The sequence below is a fragment of the Pygocentrus nattereri genome, chromosome 23 (genome assembly GCF_015220715.1).
Source record: "Pygocentrus nattereri isolate fPygNat1 chromosome 23, fPygNat1.pri, whole genome shotgun sequence".
Classification (NCBI taxonomy): domain Eukaryota; kingdom Metazoa; phylum Chordata; class Actinopteri; order Characiformes; family Serrasalmidae; genus Pygocentrus; species Pygocentrus nattereri.
This window is the reverse complement of record NC_051233.1, coordinates 9,187,345-9,204,098: the sequence shown is the minus strand read 5'-3', so window position 1 is coordinate 9,204,098 and position 16,754 is coordinate 9,187,345. Positions and strand designations below refer to the sequence as shown.

Sequence of the window (16,754 nt, the reverse complement as noted above, 5' to 3'; positions counted from 1 at the left end):
CGTTAGACCTCAGGCTCATGTGAGCTCCAGAACATCCCATTCTATTGGTCAAAGCTTTTCTGCAGAGATTATACAAGCCATAAGTACAGCAATGGATGTACTTTCAAGTAATTAGGTGGCATGTCCAGATACTTTTGACATTTTAGTTTATTATTTGCCTTTATAATTCCGCACCTTCTCGCGACAAGGCTTCTAGAATGCTCCTGCAAGCTGTAGCCAGGTCCGAAATGGACTGCCACTCCTCCTCTGACGAATCAGCAGTTTCTGAAAGAACTGAAAGATTAAAAAAATATCTGTCAGTAAGAATAACATATAGATATACAATCGACAAAATGACAAACTAGCCAACATAGAGCACAAAACAAAGAGAATGACATGAAAGCTCTGTTCAATGACCAATCATATCCACCAGGGGGCACTTGCACATTGCTATGTCTAGGAGCCACCAGACACAGTGCTGAGAGGGGAGCTGCTGAAAGGCTAAAATTCCCCTTAACAAAAGCCTTAAGTATTCACTGAAAGGCTTAGCACACAAGCCATAATGTAGCACTGTACAATATTAAATGTATTAATCATTGGTGAAATATTGGTCTACACTGATGTCCAAAAGGCTGCAAATTACAAATGAGCTTCTTAACCAATCATGTGCTTTTAGTATGAGTTTCCTGACCAATTCAAGGCCCAGTGAGTGGTTCTGTGATGCTTCTAATCAGACAAAATGCAAATATGCTGTTTAAAATAATGCCAATCTGTAACTATGACATATATTCACAAATGCGCTTGTAATATATTACAAATAATACTGCAATATGTAACACTGTAATTGCAATACTAGGATATTGCTCATATTGTGTAGACCTGAAATAAATGGATCCTGTAGAGGAGCATCCACCCCACAAGACAAGGACCAGGGATGGACCAGATGGCCCAGAGAGAGTCTCTTGATTTCGGGGAGGATAACACCCTCTGCCCCCCTTTACCCCCACCTGGCCCTAACCCAGCCCCCATCTGTCTTCCCTTCATTTTGGATATGGGGTGGAGGAACGCGTAGGGGGTGAAGAGGAGGAGGGGCAGGGGACAACTGTGGGTAAACGAGATAAAGGGATAGCGATGAAAGAGGAGAAGACAAAGAGGGAGGGATGAAGAAAGAGAGAGAAGGAGGGAGGGATGGGTGAAGAGAGGATAATACAGCAGGTTTTTTATGGAGAGAACAGCTCCTGAAGGCACGAGGGGGAAAAGAAAAAAGGCTAAAAAGATTTGGGCTTAATTACGATTACGGTGGTGATTTTTGGGGAGCTACCAGCATTGTTCCGGTCCGGCCACAGGCTCCCATTCGGGCTTAAAAAGAGACCCACTCCGCAGAGAATGAGGCTCCATTTACAGCAATTAACAACGACTAGCGCTATTCTCCCCAGCCACACTTCTGCTCATGATGCCTTCGGGCATTTGCACTGCGCCGCACACGCACAGAGCAAAACTCCTGCTATGCTCCTGAGGAACTGAATCCCAGGCTTACAGGCTGAAGCTGGGTATCATCAGGTTTTATACTGACTCGGTGGAGTAGGAGAAAATCGGGACAGTGTAAAAGCGCCATGCATTGTGCTTCGGCTGATAAACTGCAGGCACTGAGGAAGCTGCTTTACTTATTTTTTACATTTTAACACATTATGTCATGTGTGCACTAGTAAAACTGAACACTACAGCTTAAAGCTAGACTTCAGACCAAATTCAAACACAGAATTTATGAAGTTTGCTTCTTTAGTTTTGCGCTGGTGCTATGAATTCATGTAGATAACAAGTGATGGACGCTTTATGAATAAAACCGGGAAAAGTATGGATAAACGTCATGCTTCAAGGCTTCAAGACGGCTGCTACTACTTTTTTAGCTATGTGATGTACTCTTGTAAATTTCTACGTAAGACAGCATATCATACACTGTGTCATACATAATGTCAGAACAAAACCTTCCAAAATAAAACTTCACAGGTAAAGGGAAATCATTGATCATTTTCAATGAGAATTAATGTGAAGTGATTTAGAGATAAATGCCAGGTTTAGTTCCAACAGTGACAATAAGCAAGTCTATCTGAGAATACGCAACAACTGTGCATCTTTTATGACAAGCGTGATGATTCAAGCCACAGTCACAAAAAATCCAAGCTATTATCTATGCGGAGGTGAAGCAAAGTTAAGGCGAGTATGGATGGTGATGTGGTTTTGGAGGGGACGTACAGTTTGGTGAGCACCTAAAATTAACTAGTTAACTAGCTGAAAAAGCCAATTCTTTTAAATGATTAAAAAATTATTTAGCGGTTAGTATTAACCCCAAATCTGTGAGTCTAGGAAACAGCCATTAGAAAGCAAGAGGGCAAGCTAAGAAAAAACCTAAACAGAACTGTTCCTCAGTCAACAGAATGTCGCTAGTTATCTAGCTAGCATTGGCTGCTCACTGAACTACACATTTCCTCCAACACGACACGAGAGGAGGACAGCAGCTTTTAAGTTCACCTAGACGAACTCAACTCAAAAGGGATTTAACTGAAAAATACAGTTAAGAACTTGAAATAGCGCAAATAACCACTACTTGGAGTTAATACCATTGACATGATCTTTTGTCCTTTCGCATTTAAGTGAATCAGTTTTTTGGCCAGGTATATTTTACACAAGTCTGGTGTTACTGTGGCTTTAGGCATGCACTTTTCATCATATACGCAACTATTAGCATTCCTAGCACAATGCTAATAGTTACCTATAGGCTTTCATTACTTCAGCTGCAGTAGCATAAAGATTCTATAAAACTGATTAGATTCAGCCAAAAGAACAACATCGTCTGCAAACAACAGAGACGTCACCCTCCAGCCTCCACACATAATGCCCTCCTGTCCTCGGCTATGCCTTGACACCCTGTCCATGAATATCACGAACAGGAGTGGAGACAGGGCACAACCCTGCCAGAGCCCAATGCTAATACTGAAAGGGTCCGACTTAATGCTAAGTATACGAACACAGGTTTCACTCTGGGAGTACAGAGATTGAATGGCTCAGAGTAGTAGCCCCGGTACCCCATACTCCCAGAGGACCTCCCACAAGATATCTTGGGGAACCTGATCGTAAGCCTTCTCCAAATCCACAAAACACATGTAGACTGGGTTGGCAAACTCCCATGCCCCCTCAACATTCCGCGAGAGGGTGAAAAGCTGGTCCATTGTTGCACGGCCAGGACAGAATCCGCATTGTTCCTCCTCAAACTGAGGTTCAGCTATTGGTCGGAGTCTCGTTTCCAGCACCTTGGCATAGACTTTCCCAGGGAGGCTGAGCAGTGTGATATCCCGATAGTTTCTTTAAAATGGGGACCACCACTCCGGTCTGCCAGTCCAAGGGTACTGTTCCTGAGGTCCATGCAATATTGCAGAGGCGCGTCAGCCACGACAGCCCCACAATAATTTGTGGGATTTGGCTGAATCACATGGTTGCCTCCAGCACCCACTGGAGTGGTTTGCAGCTGAGTGTGCAATTGGTAGGCGGATCAGCACCTCCAAATCTGAGTCCATGGTCTTAGCCCGGAAAAGGATGGTATGCCCACTCCAGGTAAGGGGAAAGGACTTGCCCCAGGTGGGGGAGTTTAAGTATCTCTGTGTCTTGTTCACAAGTGATGGGAAGAGGGATCGTGATCGGCCGCAGGCTGGGACAGGTGGCAGCAGTAATGCAGTCACTGTACCGGACTGTAGAGGTGAAGAGGGAGCTGAGCCATAAGGCAAAGCTCTCTGTTTGCCAGTCTGTCTACATCCCGACCCTCACCTAAGTTCATGAGCTGTGGTTAATACAAGCAGCAGAAATGAGCTTTCTTTGCAGGGTGGTGGGGTACACTTTATTTGATAGGGTGAGGAGCTTGGCCATCCGGGAGGAGCTCGGAGTAGAACCGCTACTCCTCCACATTGAGAGGAGCCAGCTGAGGTGGTTCGGGCAACTGATTCGGATGCCCCCTGGATGCCTCCCGGTGGGGGTGTACCAGGCACGGCCTACCGGGATAAGGCCCCGGGGTTGTCCTAGGACCCGCTGGAGGGATTACATCTCCAAGTTGGCCTGGGAGCCAATTGGGGTCCCTGGGAATGAGCTGGAGGAAGTTGCAGGGGACCGGGTCATCTGGGATTCTCTGCTCTTCCAACTGCTACTGCAACCCTATCTAGATTAAGCGGTCAACGACGATGACGATGATGATAGAACTGATTAAACAAATTTCAAACTCCAAACATGTCTTGTCTAGCTGACTACATTTGAAGTAAGGGGAAAACTGTACATTTGATTTTGGGCCAAACTCTGTGCAATTAACCACTACTAGATGTTACTACCTTTGAAGTGATCTTGCATCCTTTCACATTCAAGTGAATTAGGTTTCTGGTGAATTAGGTTTCTAGTGAATTAGTCTGCTAGGCAGATTATATTCAAGTCCAGTGTTACTGCAGCTTTAGCCATGCAGTTTGCATGGCGCTAAAGCTTCCAGTACTTGGTAGCTACATTAGCTTTATAGCTCTAGTGGAAAACTAAAGAAGCTTCAGACACAAATCAAGGAGGAAGTTATGAAACTGTACAAATTTCATTATTTCAACTATCGATTTGGGAAATAAAGCTAACAGGTAAAGCCTAGAGCATGACGAAAATGACCCAAAAACATTTAAAACAAAGATAAGATGATGTCATATATGCCCTCTCTTAGTAGCCCATAGGCTTTAGGGGCCTTTATTGCATAAGCCCATTCTGAATGTGTAGGGGGAGATGATTCAGGCTACAGCAGTACTCACTCTTTGTGATGGAGTTATGAAGACTCAGCGCTCTGGAGTTCCTCTCAGCTCTCTCCATACACGCTGAGCGGAGCAGTACGTCACTCCCCGATGGCCTCTCCTCACCCCCCTCATCCACTCCAATCTTGAGAGAGAGAGAGAGAGAGTTAGCATTTCTCATAGTCATACACCGAAGGTGCTAAATACTGACTATTCTGGTGAGTAACACTCTTTAGGGATATAAAGGGAGAGATAAAGGGCTACAAAGGTGGGAGAAAACAGGAAAGAGGGGGAGAGCGAACAAGAGAGAGGGCTCTAGGGTTATGGGGTGATGGATGAAAACAGAGATGGAGTGGGGGTGGGAGAAAGGGAGAGAGATGGAGAATGTGTAAGGACGAGAAGGAGAGAGTGGGAGAACTAGAACTGAGTGCGTTCGGAAGGTAAAAAAATTGGCGAACTTTGCAGTCTTGACTGAATCAGCTCTCAAATATAGATCATTTGCACAATCTGATCTACACCATGGACCACATGTGGGAGGTAAAAACACTGCATGCAGAACTCTGCCTTCAAAAACTGCTTCAAGCTCTGTGCTAAATGTTCACATACTATGCCCTATGGTAACGAGAAATGAGGTAAATGAATTACACCTGCTTTAAAAGTAAACATAAGTCATTACATTGACTATAAAAATTGTACAGTTTTCCCTTTAATTGGATTTGATCAGCCAGTAACCGAGTAATGGAAATTTAATTTTTAGCTGTTATTTTTGTAGATAAGACTAGGTGATACCATGTCAGGGAGCACATAAGCAAGTCTATTTCAAATTACTTGACAATTCAATTCAAGTTTAAGCTAACGTGTGATAATTCAGTGTCATTAGCAAAATGCTGCTTGTTAGCTACACTTTAGCTGCAAACTAAAAAAAGATAACTTCAGACACTAAACATGCCTATGCTGGCCGACTGTATCTGGAATAAGCGCACCACAAAAAGAAGCATAAAACAGCATTGCTGATCACCACCAAAAACCAGCACATTTTGGTTTGTGATGCTGGTATGCTGGTCAGCAGCAATGGAAGCTTATATGTTGATCACCATCAAAACCAGCATATCGTTGCTGTCGGAAGAAAACCTTGTATGTCCATTTTTTGGCATTTTTCAGTTTTTGACATAATTTGAAAGTATCTGTTACTCTTTACATTATTTGTAAATTTTGTGATGAGTGGCCTAAAAGAAATTACCCAAAATGACATGGGAAAAATTCTGGTTCCATTGACTTACATTGAAAGTGAAGTATGCTTTTTTTTCTCCTGTAAATTTACTGTTTTGGAGATACAAGGTTTTCTTCCAACAGCAGCGATATGTTGTATTTTGGATGCTGCTAGAACTTGCTGGGTGACTAGCTAACCAGCCCAAGACCAGCATAGACCAGCAGTGGAGATTATTACGCATAGGTAGTACACATCTATAGCACTGTGCAAAAGTCAGAGATCACCCTTTTATCTATTTAATTTCCAAAAAAAACAGCAAATAAACCATTTTTTTTTATTTCAGGTGATATTTCTAAAGAGATTAGATGTAATTAATAAGAGAACAAAAATCAAAGGAAAAAGAAAAAACAATGGAATTTCCAAAACAAGAGTTGAAAAAATGATTAAAAGATACAGACAAAATCAGACTCCCAACAACAAGACCTGACAAACCAGCAAAACTGCCCCCATCCGGTAAACCGAACTTTTGATCTTTGAGAGAGAGAGGAGAAAATCAAACTCCAATCTTCCCTCAGATACAAAAAAAAAATCATTTTTCTCTCCTTCCACTGTGAGAATACAACCCAATGCTCTAAGTCTGAAAGGATGTTCTCAGAACAATGGAACTGACCACCCCAGCGTCCAGACCTTGACATCATTGAACGTGTTTGGGATTACTTGGATTGTAAGAAGTACTAAGTAGTGTAAGAAGTTTTTTGTACTAAAGGGCAGTGTTGACTAGAAATATATCGCTGGTGTTGGAAGAAAACCTTGTATCTCCAAAATCGTAACTTTACAGGAGAAGGAAAAAACATACTTTACTTTTTATGTAACTCAATGGAACCAGACTTTTTTCCAAGTCATTTTGGGCTGTTTCTTTTGGTCCATTCATCATGAAATTTACATACAATATAAAGGGGTATTTTGGGTATACCCAAGGGGTATTTTCAAATTATGTCAAAAAACAAAAAACGTCAAAAATGGAGATACAAGGTTTTCTTCCGACTTCAGGGATATGAAGGTTGGTCTCTGAATTCTGCACAGCACTGTACATAGCTCCAGCTGATTTGAGTAAGACAACCCCCCTCCCATGCATGTGCATGTATGTATGTTCTGACCTGCTCCTCCTCCAGAGGCACTTTCGGTTTGACTGCCAGTATAAGGTCAGGGGTCGCGTCTTTCAGTTCTCCAGGGTTCTCGTAGATGTGCTTATTCACCTTCAGCCCAACGTTATCGTACACATGACTGGCACACACACACACACACACACACATTCATACATAAATTAGGCTGCTGTTTCACTCTGAATCTGTTCATTTCCAATCTAGACCTCACAGAGGATCTAAAATGATTACATGGTTTTTGGAGCTGTGGACGTTTTGAGCCAGGAAAGAGCATTAATGTATGATTAGGGTCAAACGTGTCTCTGCTCTCCAGAAGCTGGCTTGGAAATATAATGTATTAACTGCAGTGCAGAACCTTTTAACCATCACAGTATTACAGCATCCAGCTGTCTCTCTTAGTCAGTCATAGTTCGGCTGTGAAAAAAAAACAATTTGCACAATTTCGCCCTCATCCTAAATGTTAGCCAAGGTGTCTGGTGTCTAAAGTTTGCTTTTGAGCTATGAGGCTAATGTAGGTAACAAGTAAAGGAAGCTTAAAAGGCTCAATTAGCATGCTGCAAACTGAATAAATTAGCACAAGCTAACCTCAAACCGTGTCCAGCTGTTAAGTAATCTCAAGTAGACTTGCTCATGTGGTTTCTGACACTCTATGTCTTGCTGTTATCTATAAAAGGTGCCGCAGTTGCTGCTGTTCTTAGTTCTGCAATGTTATTTCGTCCATTTTTAGAGATAATCACATGTCATTCAGTGTCCAAACCACACAAGATATAGTCGACATTACTAGGTTTGAGGTAACTGTGTGATGATTTAGACATGCACTCTGTACAATGTTAATCTGTCGGTTTAACTTTCTATTACTTCTCAGCCTCCCCAGTTTGGGCCAGCACTGCCATGATAGGTCATAAATTTATCTTGCTATGTGTGACATTAGCCTCATAACCCCAGTTAAAAACCAAAGAAACAAACTTTAGATATTACACATGCCTTGGCTACAAATGACAAAACTCAGTTCCAAAAAAGTTGGGACAGTGTGTGAAATGCAAAAACAAACAAACAAACAAAAAAACTTTATAAAGACAAAGCATTTTTGTTGTACCTTATCAACTTCATTACTTTCATTCCAAAACTGATGCCTGCAACACATTACAAAATGCAACCATGTTTGGGTATATTTCAGGGTCCTTTATGAGCAAAAACGGGTGGAGGCTTGCCACGTTGCAAAAAAAAGTCCATCAGCCAATCATCAAACAGTTTAAGAACAATATGCCTTAGTAAACCAAGGATTTTAGGTATTTTAGGTATATTTTACCATCATCCCATCAAAAGATTCAGAGAATACTGAAAAGGACAAGGCCGAAGGACGTGATGTCCACAAATGCATGTTAAGATTGTACAGCGGAGGCCATACGCCAACGATGTCCAGAAACACTGCTGACTTCTCTAGGTTCCAGCTCATCTGAAATGGACTGATATATGGTGTAAACGTGTGCTGTGATCTGAAGGGTCAACCTTTCAGATTATTTATGGAATTAACGGACACTGTGTCATATTCTGCTGAGTAATCAGACACTGCAATTACTACCCTGGCCTGTTTTCAGTACAGACCCGTCTCCTATTGAAAATGTGTGCGTTATTATGAAGCAAAATATGACAACGAAGGCCCCGTATGGTTGCACAGCTGAAGACTATAGGAAAAACTGGATTACAGTCCTACAACAAGCATTAAGTGTTGTTAAAAGGTGATGCAACATGGTGGTAGACATGCTCCCAACTTTTTTGGAACAGCAAATTTTGAATAATTGCTTATTTAACACTGTGAAAATGATGTAAACCAGAGCGTTATGCGATCTATCGCTTTAACACATGATTCATGCGCAACTACTCAAACCTTCATTAATATACAGGAAGAGCAGGGCTGAGTACAGCAGTTGTGCAACCTCAGAGTGACACACACACACCCCTCCCACTGAAAGCCTCAACCTAATGATTGAACAAAAGCATTTCGTTTGCTTTGGTGCTAAAGTGAGCGCTGAGTGGTCGAACTGAAGCTTATCTCTGAAAGAGCGGGATATATGAAGGTGTAGGTCTGCTGGGAGAAAGGGTCTAATACTTGCATCCTGTGTAGGATGGAGGCTATTTCTTTACGCTTTGTGTTGTTTTTGTTTGCCTTCACTGCAGGTCGTTTGAGTCAGAGGAAACTGCTGCAGCAGTTCAGCAAGAGGAGCATGCATACTGTAACACTCGCTATATGTGGGAAACTGGCTATTTTTGTGCATGGATGATTGGTTTCTAAGACCTACTTTGAGCAAGCTCCTGCACTAAATATGACTGTCAGTGGAACATGGAGAATTTCATGATTAACCCTGTCAGAGATTTTGCATCTCCTATTTTCTATTTCGTGTTTGAGGCTTCCCAGAATCTAATTTTTTCCACATCGTCGAGAAAATGTACAACGAAATAAATAAACACACTGTTTTTAACATCTTAAACTGCAAGGCTTTGTATGTTGCCCACGTTCCTCACTCTGATAACTACATGACCTGCAGGTTAGATTCATAGTGTGTTACGGAATAATAAATAATAATAAATAAATGTAAGATGAGGCTTGCAGACATGCTCCATTACCAGTAAATTGAAAAAGATGGTATGTTTCATACATATTGTTTGCACCCTTAGAAGTCACTGTTATAGCTGGTGTTAACAAAATTGTGCTTAAACAGGATGTTACTGTCATTTCAAACTCACAGCTCACTAAAAAGAAGAGGACAGTGAAGATTCAAAACTTTTGATCTACACTACATTTGCATTTGTCATTTGTTGGCATCCAAAGAAAAGCTTAGATTAAAATCTGCTAATGCAAAATGTCAAGCGAATGTAATGTTATCCCTTCCTTTCTAATTAATTATGCAATTGAGTAACTAAATATCCCAGCAAACCAACAGTAATAACTCTGATAACTTGCAACGGCTATGCTACCAAACATCTCAACAGCATTACGTTCAGATTTTTTGTCTTTCTCTTTCTCTAATCACATGAATAGGAATACACTACACACTTCAGTCACTTCCTATCTGAATGAGAAAAAACAGTAATATCCGTTTCCATAGTGATGTGAATTAGGCTCTGAATGTGTGCGTACACTCAGAAACTATCACTCTGCATTCAACAATAGGCAACATTAGCTTCTTTTACCCAGTGAAAGAAAACATTAGAACAGAGAAAGCTCCATTTCCACATGCTGATCCATTTTAGTATGAATGATGTGGACATGCACGCTCAGCAACTACTCTGCAGACAGATTTTAATCAGTTAAAGAAGACAAAGAATTTGGATTTAAGGCTATCGAGATATTAGATATGGCTAGTCCAGGGGGCGCAACCCATATGCTAAGAAGAACCATTTTGTCCTTTCAGAAAAAATCAAGGCCACAACATTTTATGTCAATTTTACCTTCTTGACTGTAAATATGTCTCACTATGTGCTAATGTGCTAGTGTAGGCTAACAAATTGAATATAAATGAAAATGCAGGCTTACCTTGTTCTGCTTAAATCTTTAAGCTGAGGTATAGCTGCTTTTCTCATATCTCTCACAGGAAACTTTCCCTTAAAAAAGTCTCATTCGCCAGCTTCTTGTTTGAATTTTCCCATTCCACCGTAGCAGGTGCAGCAGGCACTGTCGAAGGTGGAACGGGAAAATTTGCACGAGAAGCTGGCGAACGAGAATCTGACTTTATCTTCGTGATTTTTTAGTGTTTGACAGTTTCTATTCGTCTTTAAATGATCAGTGTTCGTCTTAAACCTTTCTCTTTGCCTTTTCACTGGGCAAGACTGTTGTCTGTGCCAACCTTCAGGGTGAAAGGGTGAATTAGCAGTCATACATTAACACCAATGTTTAAGACCATTTACTGTTAAAACTGTGTTGAACGATCAGCAGAGCTTTATTTTACTACAAAGGAAGATGATTTTATTTTTACCTAAAAATCTGATTCTGCTGTGGAGCCACAACAGGGCAGTAAAAGAACCGCATGTTGGTGACCCCTGGGCTAGTCATTAGATGTTATTGGAGTTATTACTGTTGATTTACTGTACTGTCTAGATGTAGCTCCGATTATGTCTTCTTGAACTGAGTAGTTGGTGAGCCTGAATGTCTACGATGGTCATAGTAAAACTGACCAGAATGTAGAATTTGAGCTTCTTGTGTGTTATCGCTATGTATAAAAGAATCCTATGTTGGCTTATTGAATACACTGTGATAGTTTCTGAGTGAGCGTATGCACACATTCAGAGCGCAATTCACATCGCTATGGAAACAGTTATTATTGATTTGAGACAGGAGGCAACTGATGTGTGAAGTATATTCCTATTCATGTGATTGCTTGTTTAAAAAGATGAATGTGATTATTAAAGATGATGCATTGATTAAACTCTTAAATAGCATTGGCTGGATTCAAGAATAGCCAAGGTGCTTGGCTTGGAAAAACCTTTTGGAATAGAACTTTTTTTATTACGTAGTGGTTCTTTAAAATTTACTTCCACATATCAAGATCAAAAATGGTTAATTCATTGAAAGGGTCTGTATAGAACCAAAAGTGGCTCTATAGTATCAATCCAAAGAAGCTTTCTGGCTCCATTTAGCACCTTTATGTTTGATCTGTAATCATTTTACTAAAAGGCTCTCAGCAGGAGAACTACACAGAAATGCATGTGCATGTATACCCGTCTAAGATGTCCTGGTAGGGCGGGTGTCTCTCCAGTGAGTAGCTGCGTGTGAGGGCTGAAGGGTTGACCTCCAGACCCTGGGACAGGGGACTGTCCTGTAGAGAGGCGGCACGCAACAGAGGCAGGCTGGGAGGGGACAAGAGGCAGGTGGAACCCCCCTGTCCTGCCTCCCCATTCTCCTCCTCCTCCGTTTCTGCTTCTCTCCCATCCGGCCTGGTCACACTGACCGACTCCTCTCCCTCTCCCTGCTCCCGCTCCTCCTCTTCCAGCTCCTTTATCTCCTCTTGCTCCTGCTGCTCTTCCTGCACCTCCCGCTCATCCAACACCCAGGCCTCGCCCGACTGCCCCTCACCGGACTTGCTCTCCGCATCCTGGATGGACTTCTGATAGAGCTCGGAGAAACTCCTGTAAACAAAAACATGCACACGTTACGATGGCCAGGTTTTTTTAGAGTTTTGTCAATGACACTCAGACTGTCTGCATTACTGTGCACTAATTTTTATCAATGTGATGAGAAATAAACGTCTGTTTATAGAGCCAAATGCTAGCTAAAAAACAGTTGCCTGCTCTGCGCACCGTGACAACAACAAGCTATAAATTAGCAGGATTTAGTTGCTGGACTGTGGTTGGTTGTTTGGTATGTCAGTCAAATGGCCACATTTAGCAACAAAACCCATCCAATTCTCCAAAATAAGTAGAGGTTTGGCTTGTGATGGCATTTTTTCCAATTATATTCTTTTTATTCTATATTATTTTTTTATAGATATTGAAACCTTTAATGTCCAATACTGATATTGATTCAATATTTCTTCTTTAATAAGTAATAAGCTTTAAAAATGAGCTTTTTTGTAAAGTACATTATTGTATTGAGAATATATCACTGGTATTAGAAACGCTGCATACAAAGGATTAGATCAAATATTCAAAAGCCACTCTGACACGGAGAAAAGCATGGAAAAACAAAAAACTCAAAGTGTTCTCAATGCTCCAGGGAAATTACAATCAAATAATACAGTACAGTATCGTTCATGATGGGTTTTATCAGTCTATCCTTTATATGAATGCTCTGCACATTATAACACGTTTACATCTATATTTTCAAAAAAAAGCCTTCCATACTTTATAAAAAGCATCTGTTCATCTTCAATTTCCACAAGTTCAGCCATGTTACCCCATGTTACTCCCTTCACTGGCTTCCTGTAGCTGCACGCATCAGATTTAAAACTCTAATGCTTGCCTACAAAGCCAAAAATGGACCAGCCCCTACTGGCTTGATGGCAATGGTGAAATCTCAAACTGTACCATGAGCCCTTCGAGCTTCGAGTACAGCTCGGCTTGACCCGCCATCCTTCAAGGCACGGGGAAGACAAGCATCGAGAATGTTCTCTGTACTGGCGCCCAAGTGGCGGAACGAACTCCCACTGGCCGTCCGTACAGCAGTGTCTCTTGCTGTCTTCAGACGCAGACTGAAGACCGTCTCTTTACACAGCACTTAAATGAGCACTAAATTAAGCATTGATTGTAATGTGCTGCACTGCCCTTATGTATTGTATTGTATTGTATTGTATTACACTGTTCTCAACTCTGTTCCTTTTTCTCTCAGTATCTACAGTGACTAGCAGTGTCTGAGCTCAGGACTGTCTTTCTCTCCAACCTACTGGTAACTAGCAAAGATACTTTATCTAGATAGACAAAGCACTTCTTGTAAGTCGCTGTGGATAAAAGCGTCCACTAAATGCTGTAAATGTAAACGCTAATGTTCCAGATGGACTTGAGACAGGCATCTAAAAGTAGGTTATCATGCTGATACTACACTTGACTACCCCACATGACACACAGTTACACAGTTACAACATCATATCACACAATGCTATTTCAGGACAGATTTGTTACAAGATTGGATCAGATTCATTTGTTTCTGCTCTCTAATATCAGGTACAGGTACATTTTTGCTGATATCAGCTTGATACCAATACCTTATACTGACGAGACCAGACAAATCAAGGTAAGATTACCACAGTGTGCAGTATGGGGTGAAAATGTTCTGTCATGAACATCAGTGACCACCAAAATGATGATCATCAAAAATATCATTTTTTTTATTGTGATATTAAAATGAAAATAAAATGAAAATGCTTAAAACACAGATGAAAAGGATTTCACCACTGGTGTTATATTAACAGACTGCCAATGAACACCGTGTGTTTTGACACAAACGAAAAAAAACCCCTCACTAAATAAATAAATAAATAAACAGTATGACTACGAAGTTACTAAACATGCTGCATACTTTGCCTATACTTATGTGTGCATTACAGGAAAGTTGTAGTACCTGGTTATTTATTTCTGTGTTGACTTTTTAAAAAGGAGGTAATTGTATTTGGTTATCAGAATGATTCGATTTTATAACGATATGATTATCATTAGAATTCATGCCATGATTTTTCATTAACACTGAAAACTGTTTTACCGGCTGCTCCACAATGTCCCGTTCTGTCAGCAATGCTTTTCTATGGGGATTATACAAACTGCATGTGCGCAATTATGCTTCTCACCAATGGGTGCACGTTAAAGTAGCTGTCTGGATATTTTTGGACAGATCTTTGTAGTGTTAGGGGTTAAAAAAGTAAATCAAAATAAACAACTCCAAGGTTTTGAAAACAAGGTCAGTGAAAATAAAGGTTTTGACAGGAGGAACTATATTTACAAGCTGAAACAGGCGACGTATTGTTTGTAATAGAGGAAATGTGTGTGTTCACTGGCACTCAAATGCCAACGGACGTTTCTGTCTGTTTGCAAAATCAGTCAGGTTGCCAAATATTTCAACATTTATCCACCCTAATGAGGCATTACTCTGAAGGATAGTCAAGCTCTTGCTAGCGCCGCTGGCAGCATGCTGCTATTTTTATCCCGACTGTCACTGATTCGTCAGGTTTAGTAATTCACAAACGCTGCACCGGGAGGACTGCATTAGGCCTGTCCATCTGCCCAACAACGGAAGACTTCTACAGCAGCCTCTCTCTCTCTCTCTCTCTCTCTTTATCTCTCTCACTTCATGTGTGGTGGGCCTTGGTGCACATTGTTAGGCATCATTAGAAGAATTGATTACTGGTTGTCCAGCTGGTGGAAGGCTGGTTGAAACAACAGCATTAACAATAGAACGGGGACTGACCCCTGCCTCTTTTCTCCTCCTCCAAGTGCCCATCCTTCCCTCCATCTGCTCATCACCTCGCCCTCCTTCCTCTCTCACTTTATCTGCCCATCCTTTCCCTCGTCACCCCCGACACATCCATTTCTCGCTCCTTCATGGTGTCCAAATTCTCACTTTTTGTCCCAAGAGTCACGTCCATGCTCAGCACATTCACTCTCAGAATGCTCCAAACGGCAGACCAGTCACGATTACTCGATTATAAATAAATAAATAAATGTACAAATTACAATTGATCTTCTCAATGAACTGGCAATGACTGCATGATGATAACACATATTTGAAATGTTCCTTCTCATCTCTCATTGAGTAAGAAACAGCCTGATGGACCCAACCATTAATTAGGGATGAAACAATAGAGCATTTCATATTGTACTGCTACGTAACGCATCATATCGTTACATTTATTACACTTGGTTCGTTTGCTGTGGACTCTTATTGTAGAGGGTGGGGCTAGGAAACGCCCCAGGGGTGTGTGTGTGGGCAGAGGAAGGAGAGACGTGAGCTGAGTCAAAGAGCCAGCTTTCAGGGAAAAAACTATGCAGTGTATGTACAGTGCGGCTGTGGCCAACAACAGCTGGAAAATAAAGCACCACGATTTGTGTGAAAACTGTGTCTTTTTTAATAGTGGTGAACACAATGTTGTAACTAGGGCTGCATAGTGAATTTCAATATATTTCTAGGTATATCAAAAACTTCTCATTCAATAGCAAATTTCAATAACTACAGATGTATGCTAAAGTTTGGGTGTCCCAATTTAAATAGCATGTTCTGCTGAAGTAAAAATAAGTAAAAATAAACATGTCTTCTACAGAAAACACATTGCTCCACATTTTAATACACAATTACTGATTATATGCTGAATTTAACATATTAAAATAAAATGGGAGGTGCAAAAGTTATGGTACATAATTTATTTTAGAGATTTTTCTCCAATACTTTAAACTCAGCAAATAAATAGAAACTGCACTAAATGAGCAGAAGATGCCATATTTAAGTGTGTTTGCTGGATGTTTATTTATTTTCACTTAAAAAATCAACAAAATGCCATTGAACTAGGGGTGTGTACTCACTCTCTCTCTCTCTCTCTCCCTCTCCCCCTTCTGTTTCTCTCTTTGTGTCTTCCTTCCTTTCTTTCTTTATTTCTTTCTCTTTCTCTCTCCCTCCCTCTCTCTTCTTCTCTTCCCCCTCCCTCTCTTCCATCTCACCCCTTCTCTTGCTCTTTTACTCTCTCCTTTTCTCTCTCCCTCTCCTCTTCTCTTCCCCCTACCTCTCTCTTACTTTCTTCCCCTCCTTCTTACTCCTCTTGCTCTTTTCCTTTTTCTCTCTCCCTCCCTTTTCCTCTCTCTCTCTCTTCCACTCTCTCTCTTTCTCTCTCTCTCATCTGTCATCATATCCAAATCACTCTTCCACCGCAAAATTAATACGCCTTGCACCGACCCCCTCCTCCCCTCTCATCAATCCAGCCATCCGTCTTTCTCGAGTCTGATTCACTCCATCACTCATTTCACCTGCCTCTACATTTCTCTCTCTCTCTCTCTCTCTCTCTCTCTCTCTCGTCTCCCTCCTTCCTGAACTCTATTCCTCCATTTTTGTTGCCTCAGGGTCCCCCCAAAACCATCAGTCATGTCTCTGTCCTCCAAAATCCACTCTTCCACTTTCACAGAGGCATCCAT

At 41.3% G+C, this 16,754-nt stretch overlaps 1 protein-coding gene across 4 annotated transcripts in view; it reads right to left on the bottom strand.

Annotated features, from left to right (window-relative positions):
- Window positions 1-16,754, bottom strand: part of zmp:0000001168 (signal-induced proliferation-associated protein 1) — a 117,448-nt gene that overhangs the window by 21,710 nt on the left and 78,984 nt on the right. For all 4 annotated transcript variants that reach the window (XR_001858080.2, XM_017702950.2, XM_017702951.2 and 1 more), the window contains exons 10-13: window positions 11,868-12,275; window positions 7,146-7,272; window positions 4,800-4,923; window positions 175-273 (exon numbers count right to left, since the gene is read on the bottom strand). Coding sequence is in view for 3 of the 4 variants with exons in the window: in XM_017702950.2 (XP_017558439.1) it covers window positions 175-273; window positions 4,800-4,923; window positions 7,146-7,272; window positions 11,868-12,275 (758 nt within the window). In the remaining variant the exon portion in view is untranslated. The remainder of the gene's footprint in view (window positions 1-174; window positions 274-4,799; window positions 4,924-7,145; window positions 7,273-11,867; window positions 12,276-16,754) is intronic.